Source organism: Lonchura striata, chromosome 8, assembly GCF_046129695.1.
Source record: "Lonchura striata isolate bLonStr1 chromosome 8, bLonStr1.mat, whole genome shotgun sequence".
NCBI lineage: Eukaryota > Metazoa > Chordata > Aves > Passeriformes > Estrildidae > Lonchura > Lonchura striata.
The window spans coordinates 10,809,961-10,825,797 of NC_134610.1; the positions used below are offsets into that span (position 1 = coordinate 10,809,961).

The 15,837-nt window shown below is 39.9% G+C and overlaps 1 protein-coding gene across 1 annotated transcript in view; it reads left to right on the plus strand.

Moving 5' to 3' along the window:
• Positions 1 to 15,837, plus strand: part of ADCY5 (adenylate cyclase 5) — a 204,633-nt gene that overhangs the window by 159,539 nt on the left and 29,257 nt on the right. The window contains exons 8-9 of the mRNA XM_021526071.3: positions 1,376 to 1,516; positions 14,416 to 14,438. Of these exons, the coding sequence (XP_021381746.1) occupies positions 1,376 to 1,516; positions 14,416 to 14,438 (164 nt within the window). The remainder of the gene's footprint in view (positions 1 to 1,375; positions 1,517 to 14,415; positions 14,439 to 15,837) is intronic.

Here is a 15,837-nt window from a genome sequence, read left to right on the forward strand (position 1 = left end):
ACTTGACATTTAACTCTGTGGTTACCATGGAGATAAAACCAGGTATTTTGCAAACTCCTGAGAGGTACAAGTTACCCTGAATAGTGGGGAATCAAAATAAATAGATATGGAATGCAGACTCCAGGCAAGAAAAGCAGCAGACCTACTTGTATTGTCAAATAACACTTGAACCAAAATTCTACAGCTGAAAGCAATGGAGGCTTTCTTTTTAAATAACTCATTTGTCTGTAAATCAAAAATTAACTGTTAAGTCTGTTTTCTTCTCTTAATATCATTGAAGCAGCAATTCTTTCAAAAGTTTAATTTCTCAAGTAATGAACAACAAGCTATACCTTCTGCATTTTCAATCTCTCTAGAGTTTGTCTTGTTTTAAGCAAGTAATTGCCACCCCTCTGCCTTCTGAGTCGGTGCAGGTAAATCACACAATCCTCCCTGAGCCAGTCTGCAGTGCAGCCCTTGCTAGAGGGACTTCTGTCCACAGAACACATTCCATGTGGAAACCTGCCTGTCTTTTTGGCTAGAGACTATATTCAAAATAAGGAACTAATCTGCCCATTGTTGAGCCTAGTTTCATGTTGCACTTCTGTGCTCTTGAAATTGGCACTGAGCTGGAATGAAACCTGTCTGACAGATCCTGTGCTAACCTCACAGTAAGCTCCTATTACAGCCAAGAGGCAAAGCCTTGATAACAAAATCAAAGACCTTGTCCAAACTTCAGGAGAATTAGTGTCAATGTCAAATTGGAAGGTAGCATTAGTTGGGAAGACCATTTTGTCACATTCTGCAGTTTCATTACCCTTAACATGAGCACAATGTGCAAAATTTACATGCTTTCCTTAACATGTCTGGGAATTTGCTCTTGCAAGTGTGGAAAATTATTTGCTTGTGCCTATAGAGAAAGGTGTCCTCATATTCCCATAGCTTCAAGGAGCTTCTAGGCTCCTGTTCTTCAACCAAATCACATTGTCTGACATTTCTCTTCTAGATGTAACTGTTACTTTGCTTTTTGAGGACCCTCTGTGTAGTATCTCAGCTTGGAGCTGCAATTTTATATCTAAAATTATTCAGTTTGATTCAATTTGCTAATAAAGAAAATGGATGTCTCCATTTTTAAATGCTCCCCATGTTTACACAGGTTATGGTGGTTGTTCAGTACAAGTAAAGGAATAAAATGATGGGCACCACTTAAAGTGTTCTAAAAATAAGAGAAAGAGACAATGACTGGGACTGCTTCTGATCAGTGACTGCTTCATAGAGTTCAAAGTGCAAAGCCAGCTTTTGGAGTGAGAGATCAGAAGTGAGAGATGCTTGGAAAATGACTGTTGTGTAAATGTTTGAAAATGTATTATGCATTTCTCTCTGGTCTGTATTCCAGAAAGACGAGAAAGCCACGATAGCCAAGATGAACCGCCAGCGTGCCAATTCCATCAGCCATAACCCGCCACACTGGGGCGTTGACCGGCCCTTCTACAACCACCTCGGGGGCCACCAGGTCTCCAAGGAGATGAAGAGAATGGTAATGCCTTGCTTTATGGACATTCATTTATTTTCTTCTTAATATGGTGTGATATATTCCTCCAGCTTTGTCTGAAGGTTTTTACAGCCCCCGAGGGCGTTTTCCAAAAGGGGGTGGAAAATTCGACTTTGACTCCAGAAATAACAATTATCGGTACATCTGGAGGTGAGTGATTGTGAGATGAGGCACAGGGTTGTTTGAGAGAGGAATGGAGGCTGAATGGCACAAAGAAGGCTCTTTTGTCTGACTTGTCCCACATTCTGAACACTCATCCAGGCTCTGTGAGAAGACGTGATTATCTGCAAAAGCTGCTCCATAACCCAGGCATTCAAGAGGCATCTGGCACACATTTCCATTAGCTCAGTACCTGCAGAGGTTTCTGGCTTGCATTGTCACAGGCAGGTGCTGTTCCCCTCTCTGTGTGCTCGTGGAGCCCCAAGGATGTCACTGCCATGTTTAATGCTGGAAAATACATCCTCGAGTACATGGATTAATTGGCCTAAGGTAGCAGGCATCTTCATTTATTTCTTGTACCTTTCACAGTCTTTCTAAGGCAAAACGAACAAGTGCTAATTACCAATTCAGTTGCACTGAGAGGTCTTTTATGGCTCATTTTACATAAAAGGTGTAGATGATATCTTTGTTTTCTGCAATAAAGATTAAGAAGATAGTTTATATTATAGTAGCTGTTTTTAATAATAATAGAAATATTTGGCACCTCTATAATTGCATACATAATCAGATTGTTCTGTAACCTTATTTATGCTGTTTTGACCCTTCATGCACAGTCAAAAGTGTCTATTTTTTTACTCACTTTGTTGTCTATAGCCAAAGTTCTGCTCCAGGTCACCAAAGCCTTTACATATTTAAAAAAATTTATAAACATGAGATTCAATCCCACAGTTTAAAATTTTGGGCATAGATATAAGAAACTACATATGGTACTTCTAAAGGGGAATGCTGACACATTTATTAGTAGTTGGAGCTAATATTATTCAATCTTAATATTATTTTACAGTGCTAAACCAAATTTCTTAGTAATAGTAATGTTTCTTTCATTTCTCAGATCTCCAAATGCAGGCTTCTGACATGAGCATACAGATCAGTGGAACTGTGCATTTTTTATGTGGGCTTTTCAATACGGTGTGCTCAATAGGCATGACATTATTAGAAGAGACTAATCACACTAGCACATAATTATAATTATAAGTTTCTTTGAATAGCTTTTAAGGGGTTCTTGAAGCCTCCTGTTCAGAAACAAGGTGTATGCATGCCAAATGGTATTATGCTTCTTGGTGTTAATTACAGTTTGCCGTGTCTAGCTGGTTGTTCAGTTGGAAAAACATAATTATTTATTGAAATACCAAGCTGAGTCCCAAAAACTTCACTGCCCCTCACTTGTAGGAGGAAAGACTTACTTTTTTTTTTCCTTATCTTGAGCCTTTCACTGTAATGCTATTTACCTTCTTGAAAATTCAGTAGCTCAGAAAGTCTCTTTTACTCAATCTGCCTTTTGTATTAACTCTCTTTTGAGAAGCTGATGTTGTATGCATCAGGCTGTTTCTTGAAAACCAGCTGAAACCTGATTCACATGTATTATTTTCAGCTAGACTTTTTGTTGTTCTTATGGACTTTTTTTTAAAATCTGTTGTTTATAGATTTACAGACCTATTATGTTTGAGAGGCATTAGTGAAAATGCAAACATGCTCCCCATGGTCTCCCATTTTAATAGCTGCTGGATGGACATTTTAATGATTAAAACACAGGACCAATTTCTCCATCTCCTGTCTCAAGTCTGTCTGTGTTAACTTCTAATTTAAATATGCTTTTTTTTTGTACCACCCAGCTTTGCACAGTGCTTTGTAATCTGTAACACTGTGTTACATGTAGGCTGTATGTGCTTAATGCATGCAGAGTGCGTGCTGGCTGCAAACTGCCTGCTCAGAAATACAAAATGCAGAGAGACAGAAGGGGAGCAGAACTACAGAGGCTACAGAGGCTATTATCTGTGCTCCTCTGGGATGACATGTCATTGATCTTGGTAAGCAGCACCAGCCCTCAAACCTCCTGAAAATGTGCTTTTGTTCCACATCACTCACCTTTCCCCAGACCTTTTGCATGTTGTTATACATAGTCTTTCTTCTTGGAAGCTGTGAACATGGAAGCTTGGATTAGTCAAAGTATTATGCCAAAGGTGAACAATGCAGCATTGCCTTTTTCTTCAAGACCTGGAGCTCCTTAGGGCTGTCATTTCAAAACAGGTATTTATAAGGGTAATTGTGAGATAGTCCTCAGGCAGGAGCCAGGTGATATTGCAGTGATGTGCAGTTCCATTATATTAATGTGTAGATATGAATACATTTGTGTGCAGGAAATAATACAGATGGTTATGAAGGGCACTGGGTTTTATCACAAATATAAAACATTTTGCATCTTAAAGACAACCATATTTTCAGAAAAAAAAAATAGAAGCAGTTTTTTTGTGGCTCTACTTACAATTCCCTGAAAGAGAATATTAAAGTTCCCTGAATTGCATTTTTGGGAAGGCACTGTTATATTTAATAGTAAACAGAATTATTTTGGCCATTTTTCTTTCCAGTGAATGCTGGCTCTGGTAGCTGTCTCTATTCTTAGGCTATATTAGCAGTAGTCTGAGAGGAGATGCATTAGCATCAAATGTAGCCCTCTATTCCTTTTTTCCTCCTCCTCCTCCTCCACTTTTGTCAGACCATTTCCATGTGCTGCCATGTCTGGGCACATCAGCAGTGCAGCTGGTGGGGTTTGTGTGGCATGGCAGCGTGGGCAGTGCATGGGGAGGCCTTTGGTCCCTGCTGCTCTCCATGCTGTGGCTTGGACCTTAACCTGCACCAGGGCCAGCAGATTTTTCACCATGTTTCTAGTTGAAGTTTTTCCCTTGTGCACACAGGAGTTTTTCCAGACACTTGCACGTATGAATAAGATAAATTATCCTGCATATGTTCATGTGGTGGTTATCTAAAATGTCCTGGAAAAGAGGGAACTTTCCTACTCCTACCCTGGCCAACTGGGGCCTGAATCAAGAGGTTGCAACAGTGTCAGCTCATCCCATCCAGCACTTTCCTTGTGCACTGGTCTTCTCTCCAGACCATCAGAAATCTTTCATTTTCCCTTCCCATTGCTTAGCAGTGGTCTTCCTTGCCCTGCAGAGCCTCCAGGGAGGCAGCAGCCCAGAGACATCAATGTTGCTGATGCTGACCTCCATTAGCTGGTGCAGGAGGCACAGCCCTGAGCAGACTGGTGAATGTCAGAGGAAGGTCAGACCCAAATGCCCAGAGCTGGCAGCCCCTGCTGGAGCCCTGCTCCTGGGAGCCCACGGTGCTGCAGGGGCCGGGGGCACGGGGCAGCTCGTGGGCTGCCCCACGGCCAGGGGAGCCTCACCAGGGTCAGCTTGTGGCTGTACACAGAGCAGGGACAGAGCCACAGCCTGGCAGAACAGCAGAGCTGCTTTCTATTTTTATTGCTTTTTACAGCTTGTCTTCTCCTTTCCTAAACACAAGCAAACAGTCCAGCACCAGTGATGGTATCTCTCTGGAAATGGAGATGTTTGTGCTGCTCATTGCCCCAAGTCTCCATACACAGCCTTGTCCTCCCCACTGTCTCTCTAGTCCAGTTTGTAATTGCAAGAGGGTCAGAAATAAGTGGACTTAAAAGCATTTGAGAGTACAGGTATATTTATAGCTTTAACAATATTTATATACCACTGAGAAATACTTTGCTTTTCCCAGTATATATTTCAGAGTGCTTTTATAAATATTGATGAATTTTAGACTCCTGGAAATAATACTCATGTCTCAGTTTTCATCAGCAAAACAAAATTGCTATTAAAGAAAAACCAATTTGGGGATTGTAGTTGACTCTAAACTGAAAGAGGTTTGTTGTAAACAGCAATAAAAAGGGAAATGTTGATACTTTCCAAAATTACAGGGCTGTTCTAGATGACAAATTCTTTTCTTGCATCTTTTACTCTGCTCAACATTATTAAGTTTGTATCCAGAGAAGCACATCCAGTTTGGGATTACAATAATTTAGGAGATGTGGATGAATTAGAGATAATCTAGTGGACAAAATTACAAATTAGCAGAATTTCAACAGTGTCTCCTCTGAAAGTATAGAAATATTGTGTTTGCTCTAACCTATAAGGGAGAAGACTGATTAGAAATAAAAGTCTTCAAATAAAGGAACATTTATATCGACAAAAAATAATGATAAATCATTCTCCATTACTGTAAAGGGCAGGTTTAAAAATAATCATATTAATTTGCTGAAAGGAAGGTCTAAGATAAGAAAAAAACTTATATGCAAGGAAATGGCTGTATAAGAAGCTTGTGCAATCCCTGATTTTCCTGAAAAATTTCTAATTATTTTATTCAGGGCTTTTAAGTCTGGAGTGGCTTCACAAAATCCTTTGCAAATATTGAAAAAATAAAGTCAAAATGAATCTATTAGGAGAATGTATAGGGAATAAATAATATATGAATAATATGAGATACATGTAAAGATTTTAGAAAGTTTCAGATCTAGGCTGCATGGAGCTTCATGCCATCTATCTCCCCCCTTTGTACAGGAGCCAGCTATAACCCCAGCATTGCTGACAGATGCTTGCCTAGCCCTTGTTTAAAGACCTGAAAGGATGGAAGGTCTTGCTGGGCATTCTCTTCAACAGTTTTATGATTTTTCTTGATGTTTTACTTCACATGTCCTCACTTCAGTTTGAAACCATGGTGCGGCATGAGCTATTCACAGTAGATAGAAGACAGTTTAATTTCCTCTCCTTTAGAATTATCTTCTCTGTGGTTGAAGATGATTACCATGTCTTGCACAGCTCTGATTCCCTCATCAAGTGTGTTCCCCAGTTGGTGCTTTCCAGCCCCGTGGTTGTTCTGGCTCCCACTGAGCACTGAACCATTTCACTGGTGAGAGAGAGTGTCCTCGCTGAACCCAGCACTCATCCTGAGGTTCTATTAATCAGGGAATCACAGAATGGCCTGGGATGAAAGGGACATTAAAAACCATCCCATTCAACCCCCTGGTTGTAGACAGGGACACCTTTCTCTAGACAACTTTCTCAGAGCTCCATCCAATCTGGCCTTAAACAATTCCAGGGAAAGGGCATCCAAAACTTTTCATGTTAGACATTATGTCACAAAATGTCCCTTCAATTCCCTGTACAACAGTACCATGTTGACATTCTCACATCAGGAGTGCTGCCCAGAATATGTTGGACTTTTCTGAGGTCTTATAAACAGACTTGACTTGACATAGCCTGATTCTGTCTGGCTTAAAAAAAAAAAAAAAAGTCATTAATTGTGTAATGAGTTCTAATTATCTGTGGGAAGTCCTGCTGTTGGATCTTAAGGCTGCCATGCAGCCATCCCCCTTGTTTTACACTGGCTCCTATGACAGCTTAGCTTGTTTCACTGGTGCATGCTTTGGGGAAGGTTTGCTTCAGAAGCAGGTACCTCTGAGTTGTTACAATCAAATATGAGCAGAGTGGCTAATGGGATTACTGAGTGCCATGTAGATACCTGGCAGATTTCCTTTGATTCTGCAGCTGCTGAAAATGTTTAACATTAGGAAGTCCAGGAACAGAAGGAGGAAGCCCTGAAGATTGCAATGCTGGTTTCAGTCTGACCATGCTTCTGTCATGAGTCTGAGTACAGCTAATGGACCATTTAATTTGCAGTGAAATTGTGTATGAAGTTGATGTTAGTTACAAAGTAAAAAACTGACATAAAATCAAATAGAGATATATGTGTAGGAAATATTACTGCACACAGATGTTAAAGATGTGAGACAAGGTTATTAAAGTGGATCCTGGATATGGCTGGCATGATAAAGAAAGCAAGCTCTTTCAGGTAGGTGCCGCCTGATTCCTTGTGGTGCTGCTCAGAGCTCTGCACATCCTTTGACATGATATTTGATTGCTTGGTGTTTGTTTTCTAATGAAACAACACTCATCTACCAGCAGGGTCATCCAGTGATAAAATAGTTCTTTGTCCTGTTCCCCCTGTTCTAAATCAAACAGTTCTTTGCATTTTGCATTGTAAATACAGCTCGTTTCCTCTCTTTATGTCTCCAAGTTGCCCTTACAATAGATCTTGTTACTTGGAAATCAAAACTGGGGAACAGGTGCCTCAGTGGAACAGATGCCATAGCTGGTTCTGTGCCAATTCTACCTCTTAAATATCAGAAACAATTAAAAATGAAAATAAAAGCTCCATAGGAGAAGTTTTCCTCAGTCAGCTCTGTCAAAGAGAATTGGATTTAAGTCCATGGATTAGGTACTGAGGGTTCACCCTCCTTCGAAAGGTTTCATTTAACTGCCGGCCATCATTATCCTCTTTTCCAGCAATCAACTGCTAAACCTGGTAATTGCAACCCTGACGTCAGCAAAGCTGGACAGGGGCCCCCAGTGGAGCAGAATTTGACCCACTATTTTTTCACTGCTATTGTAGTAATCTAACTCGTAATCAAGCAGGGGAAAACTCTCAAAATCCTTTCTGCTGTAATCTCCACATATTGCTATAGATCTGGGAGGAAATTGTTAGTCCAGTCTGGGTTTTATAGAGCCAATTTTGTTTTAATAGCTCTCAAATACAGCAAGAGGAGGAATCCCATTCAGCAGTTATGCTGTGTAACTGTTTTGGTGCTCACCTGGAAAAAGGGTTTGCTTGATTTATATGATCCATGGGATCTCATATAAATGAGTGGGAGGACAATGTACAGTGCCCAAATTCTCAGAGACTTTGCAGTGTTTTGTATCCTCATCTGCTAGCCTTTTATTCTAGTTGCAATCATCCTTGATTACTTCTTTAAAAGAGGATAAGGATCCCTCTTTTAAAGAACTAATCAATGCAACATCAGATCTGCAGCTGCTGTTAAGAAACCTAGACAGAGTTTGATATTTGCTTGGAAGCCTTGCACTGATAATTTTTCCACCATTCAGTACCCTTTTCTAGAATAAATTTTACTCATATGGGAAAGGTCATTTGGATTGAGACAGTACTAAAATGTGTCAGAATGGTTTTGATTGGGACTAAATTTAGCCTGCAGAAATAATGATATAAATCCCTTTTATTCACAGAAACACTTGCTCTGATGTTCATGGAAGTATTGCACAGGTGGATTTGTGGCACTTCCCAGAATGATTTCCAAAGCTTCCTCAAGCAGGCAGTAAGGCAATGCTGACATTTGCCTTAATGTCAAAAGGCTGCAGGTCAGCAGGTTTGGATCTGGGCTTCAGAGATGGTGAGCAGCTCTGGCCAGCACCAGTGGGCAATTTCAATTAAGGCTGGTTAGGCTTGGATCCAGTCTGTCTGCATCTGATTAGAAGGCTGACAGTAGTTTCTGGAGAAGTTTGTCGTGTTTATCATGGTTTAAAGAGTAGACATGGAAGGGCAGAGATTATGGAGCCAGGAACTGATTCAGAGCATTTCTAGGACTGCTTATTTTTATGTCTGCTTTGCAAGTTCTAAAAACTGGTCACAAATAAGGAGGCACAGAAGCAGAAACCATTTCACTTGAAAATGTGACCTTTGGACTGGAGAAATTTGGATTCAGAGTTCACAGAAAACTGTGAGCAACCTGCACTTTTCAGAGGTGTGAGTTCAGAGCCAGAAGTTAATTAAAAGTAAGGTAAAGAAAGCCTATTTCAACCAAAGCAACCTCTTGTAATCTATAGATTTAAACCTGATGGCCCAGATTAATTCATGGTATTGGCCAGGTCTGGTCTGCTAGCTGAGGACTGTCTGCAGAATCATTTTGAGTTGGAGAAAGCAGAGGGTTTCACTATATGTACCAGTGCCATGGAATGGAAGTCTTTTTATCAAGTGGGGTGGGCTGCAGAAAAGGAGCACTTCAGCTTTCCTTTTCAGACCTCATTAGTCTGTGTTCCAGCTATAGCAGACACACTCATCATTTAATCTGTTTCATAAACTGGTTTTCTGCCAGTCTGTTGTTCTGCACTTAGATGCTTGTTAAATATCCTTCCTATCAGGCTTTATTCTTTCTGGACTCTGGAAACAGAAATTGTGTTATTTTTGGCTTGAGTGCTTTGAAGTCCTTCAGTTTTGCTTCTGCATTTACACCTGACAGCATCTATCTTTATAGCCTTGTCTTTTTGACCACAGGGACAAAGCAGAAGGGACAACAGTGCTGAAAATAGATGTGAATAATTAGTTTTGTGGTAGAGCCAAAACAGGTTTGCTTTTAACAACATCTACTCTCAGCCTGTCACTCTCCCTTTCTTTTTTCCATGGTCACTGTCTCTGGGAAGCACCTCTGCAAGTTGGCCTTAACTTTTACAAAGCTCATTTTATCCCTAAGTCCGAAGTTATTTTGATTTCTGCTTTAACATCATGTAAGGTCTATTTTAACTTTGTTCTTGGGATGAAAACAAGGCAAGAAAAATTACTTTCTCATTTTTTGTTCTTAATATCTTTGCTGGAGTTGAGAACGAAGTTTTTAAGGGTAGAATTTATGCTTCCCACACACATTGCCATTAAGAAGGTCATGAAGCTCATCAGCCCCTCTACTGCTTTATTTTTGGAATTAAATGAAAACTTAAAAGTGTATAAAATCTATTCCACTTTTCTTTGCATATTTACGATATGTTAATAATTACAGCCAATGTTCTTGAAGCTAGAATTATTATTTCTAATTGTTCTTGATTTGAAGTGTTATGGTGTAGCAATCAGCTTGTCATGTCTTTGACAAACACTTTGTCATTCTATTTAAGGAATCATTTTTAATCTTCAAAGAAAAGGGCTCAGTTAATTTAGAAGTCAAGCAGAGAGATGGCAGTCATATGAGCTTTTAGCACAATAGATATGCATGAAATATCCCCCATAAAGTAGTAAGCCTTAGGGGCCATAGGGACAGATGCAGTAATACACCATTCCCTCTTTTCTTCCTCCTGCACATCTACTCCCACTGAGGATGTCAGTGTCGATTCTGAGTCACCTGACCTGCCATAAAACAATAAGGCTTTTTTAATAATCTCCTGTAGAAAAGACAAAAGAGCAGAGCCTTTAAAGGAGTTGATTCAGCTGAATTTGGGTTGTTCCTGAAGTCAAAGAGAGGACTGTCTTAGTCTCAGAGCAATTATTAAATGCTATTACCTTTGCAATGATGGCAGAGTAATACAGCGTCCTGGGGGAATGAGAAAAACACCAGTATCAGAGATATTTTAAATGAAACTGAATAAAATTTGCATGAGGTTCTATGTGCAGCAGTCCATTAGTTCTGTGGTAAGACTTATCTCATGCCTTATGGTCCCTTCTAGAGAAAAAGAATTTTGGCCTCAACAAGGGCTACTTTATCATCATGATTATGGTGCTATTCTTGAACTCCTGTGAACTCCTATTTGTCCGATACTTGTAGCCATCATCACTTTTGTCATTTTCAACAATTCCCAACAATTCCCAACCTTTTCTTCATAGCTCTCTAGAAAACCACTGGTATTGTTTCAGTCTTCTGGGTACAAATCCATAAGCAGTTAAGAGGGGATTCATATTCTTAACTCCAGGAATTAGTTGTTTCTCTTCCTATCCTTTAAACCCCCTCTCCTAAATGACAGGCACCATATTTTTATCAACTTCTTTTTTTTCCCCCCCCCTCTGGAGAGTTCAGATTTCTGTATATGTTTGTGCAGAAATGCCAATTTTGATGTATCTCTGTGCAGTAGTACCCAAACAGGCTGAGCCCAGACCCAGCCCAGCTGTCCAGCCTCCAGTAGATGACATAAGGGGTACTGGACAGTGCCTTTAGCCCCTTGTATTTCTCTTGAATTTGGAAGTTTGGCTACCATACTATGAGTAGGAATGAAGAAAAATCCACCTAGACCCTATTCCTGCAGGCTTGGTTGTTGTTTATCCTGTGTATAACACAGACCATTGCAATTGATGGGAGCAGCCTTACTCTGAGCCAAGGGCTTTAACTGGAGCAAAACATCTGACTCCTGGAGATACTAAACTATTTGCCAGCTGTGGAGAGCAAAAAAAGACCAATATGTCATTAGTGCTCAAGCCTTGTGCAAGGGGAAGGAAATAATTTGAAGTGCAGAATTTGCAATGAACCGAGCATGCCCACGAGAGTGGAGGTGGTGAGAGCACATCAACCAAAACCCAGGGGGAAATTTCCCTCCCCACCCAAAGCAGGGTGGGCAGCATCACCCTGAGCACCTGATTGCCTCCTCTGCCTGAAAGGCTTCTTGGTGAGTGACTGAAACATGGATGCTTCAGAGAGGGAGGAAAATCTCTGGTCACAGCCAGATCCTAGAGGTGTATTCGCTCTATATCCTGGCAGAGTCTTCCTGTGCAAATAAGAGATATCCTGTAATAAATGACTAGGTTTTAAGAAGCTGTGTTTAAGGATTTTTTTCCTAAAATAATCCCACAGACCTTTCTCTATAACAATTCCATTTTTGGCAACTTTGCTTGAAGAATCTTCAGTATGAAATGGGAACATTTGAAGTGAATCATTTAATTTGCTTAACTTAAACAGGTTCCTACAACATTTAATTTTCATCTGATTCTCTCTAATTAAAGTTCAAGTCACTCTTAAATATTTAGCCTTGTTAAATGAAGATCCAGGAAAGAATATGTGATAGTCCTTTTATTTTCTGCTTTACTTGAAATATGTATTTTTTTGGTCTTTAGTTTTGAAGCACCAGTTTAATTTGACTTACCAGCAAGAATAATTTCCAGAATTTCAAGCACAGTTTAGTATTGTAAATTGAAAAGCTAGATCAATTATTTATCTTTTATTTTAGAAACTTTCCTTGTACCAGTTTTGCTGAGGGAGAGAAGCAGGGCAGAATCAAACTCCATGTGGATTAAGTGTTCACCCATATAAATGGCCAGTTAAATATTATTCCACACTTGAAAACTTGGGAATTTTTTGAGGATGTGCTTGCTGAGGTGTTCTAATACCTTGACCTGGTCAGCCTGTGTCCTCATGCTTGAGCATCTCGAAGGCAGGAGTGAGATCTGTGTTTAGTTTGAGGAGTTCAGTGGGATGGATGGTTTTGCAGCTGGTTGTGAAAATCAGACCATTTTAGGGGACTCTCCCACAGCAGTCAGTCATCCAGTTCCCAACTGGCTAAGCTTGAAAATGTGACCTTGATGTCTATCTAATAAAGTACTGGCTGTTTTCTCATCCCTTCCCTCTGCTTATTTCTTGGCTGGTAGCTATTCATGTTCAGATGATTTTTTTTTTCCAGCCTAACTGACTATGACACCAGACAAATTAGTGAGCATTTTGTCTCCATGATTAATCAGTGAGCTTTCATTTTGGCACAGTGTTGTAGGATTACTTAGAGGATAAATAAATAAATAAATAAATCAGATATTTCTGACAACTGTAAAATAATTAGGCAAGGAAGAAGGAAAAAACCACACAACAAAAAGTTGAATGATCACTCTTTAACATGAAATCAGAAAGTACTTTTTTTTTTTTTTGCTTGGACAACTGGACATCCTAACTTTGAATGAACATTACTATTTCCCTCTTCCCATTGAATCTGTTGATGGTTGTGACATGGGACTGAGAGAATTCCTTGATCTGAATTTTCAATGGGTTAAGTTGAAGTGGCGGTTTCTGTTTAGGAGTGTGGTTTTAGTCTGAAACAGAGTATGTAAAAATGGGAGTTGCTCTCTCAGTGAATCACAGTCCTGGCTGCTGACCTGAGTGACAGACCTCACTTTTTCCCTCTGGCAAAGCTGGTGTGTTGGCTTTCCTTCTGCCATGTGGCCACATTGCTAACTCACTGCAAGGGCAAAATCTGTTCTCATTTAGTATCTGGTCAATGTTGTTGTTTCTGATGGTTTTGGACAAGGAAGCTGTGGGAAGACTTTTGCCCATAGATGTTTGATTTTCCACAGTCAGGATGGATCTCAGTGTGCTGCCCCCAGAATGGTTGCTGCTGCAGGTCCAGCAGCTGGAATATCCTCACGTGCCCTGAGCAGTTTTGGCCTGAGGTCTCTGGGAGAAAAACAAAAGCAATTCTTAATATCTCCCAGCTACATTTGTTTTATGTTTTGGAACACAGGGTACAAACTCTATGCCTGAGTATTTGACCCTACTTGTCAAATATACAATTTTTCTTGACTACAGTTAAATTTAAGCCAAAATGTCAGAGGGCACATTTTGCAGCCCATGCAAAATGGCAATTTTGATGTAATTTGGTCTGTTGGGCATGTTAATGCTAAACATATGAACTTATGCCTCCATATAAATTTTATCTAAGGCCTTGTAGCCATTAAAACCATGGATGAGTCATAAATACTTAATCAATTCAGGCGGTCCTGAAAGAATTGTGACTATTTGGGCTATTACAAATATTATAAATACTTCCTGTAATCTTATTCAAGAAAACATGTTCTGTGTGTGCATGTGATGAGGGGAGGAGCAGGGAGACCCCTGGGAGAGATGAAAACTAAAATGCATCCATTGCCCTTAGCTGAACTGTGGCATAAAGAAATGCAGCCTTGCTTAATACAGAGGTTGAGTTTTGTTTCATCCTCAGTAATAGTATCAGTACAATTTCCATTGTATCGTTTGTAATGGTGACTGCTAAAAAGAAGACACCTGAAATAAAGTGTGCCAGCAGTCAGCTGAAACATTTCCTTTATCTGCACTTCCCTGAATGTATATCTGAAGGAGTGTTTTTTTCCAAAGCTGCTCTGTCTGCCCGCTGGCAGGGCTGCACAAAATATTGTTGTGGGTGGGAAGAGCTGTCCATCCACACCTAACAAATGATTGCCCTGAAAAGTCCCCTGTGAAATGCCGTTCCCGGGATGCTTTGTGTTCTCAAGGTCAGCCTGTTTGCTCACCCTTGTGCCCTTTTCCTTTCTTTCAGGGTTTCGAGGACCCCAAGGACAAGTAAGCAAATTTACTTCTGTCATACACTGTTATGTTTACACGTTTGGGATTTTTTTCTCATATTAAAAAAAGGACAAAAATTGATGCCCGGAAGCCAGAAATAATGCTTGGACTCCCCAGAGGTTTGTCCTGGAGGGACAGCCAGCTGAAGGCACAGGATTGACTGATGTGCATTCAGAACAGCCACTGCCCTCAAAACATTTATTTGTTTGGTGGCTCTAACTTGCTTTTCTAATTAAAATGCTTTTGCTGCACTTCCCCTTGCCCCAAATAATCTCAACTCTTTGAAAATAACCCAAGACAAAATCTTGCTCTAAAGTATATGTAAGTGTTGGACATCTCCAATAAGAAAGGTTTACGTATGTATTGAAATGCCTGTATAGTTTCTGAGTTTATTTATATATATTTTATATTGCTCATTATTGCATATTGCTTATTTCTACTTACAAAAATCAACTTGGAAATGATAGCTTGTCTGAAAAAGTAAATTTGAATTTTCATGCTCTAAAATATAGCCAAATTTAGCAACATTTTCATTTTTTTTTCCTAGAGAACTTTAGAGAAATGGTTAAAACAATTTAATGAGAGTGGTATTTTGAAAAAATTACCTTTGGAGGAAAAAACCCAAATACATTCACTTTTTAAATTCTACAACTGGACATAACAAAAGCATTTCCTGTATTAAAGGTGTTTGGAATAATTTCAAATTCTGTCCAGCTGAATGGCATTAATTATAAGCTTGCTTTGAGTGAGTTAGGCAGCAGTAGAGGAGACTGTGCCTAAAATATATTGCTGTTGCTCTTTGTCATGTTTCTCATGCTGCTGGTCAGGGCTGAGTGGATTTCTGTGAGCGGGGACAGGTCAATGCTTGTGTGAGCTCTAGGCATCCAGCTGTGGGAAAATTCACATTATGGTGGTTGAGTACTTAGAGCAGCTGCCTAAAAGGAAAAGGAAAGTGATAAGTTTGAACATGGCAATATTAAGAGTTATTCTCTCCTTCCCTTGCCCTTCCCTGTAAACTGGATTTTCGTAACATGGGATGTTTCTATGGTCCCATTGTTTCCTGTTCACTGTTTCCTGTTGTATCCATGGATGCTGGGAAACTCTGTTGATGTCAGATATGCTTTGGGCAGAAAAGAGTTAACAGATTACAACAAAATAATTCATAGGAATACAGAAATTTTCAGCAACCCTCATGAAATTGTATTTTTCCTCATAGTTTCTGCAAGAAAACACAAAAAACAGCTTCCTCAATGCTGGTCCACAGCAGTCACCCAACAGCTAAGGAGCAGCTCCCTATATAGGATAATTCTCCATCCTATGATTTAAAAGGTTCCTTGGGCTGTTGCAGCCAATAGTTGAGCTGTCTTACTCAGTGTGGTGCCAGCTTATTATACAG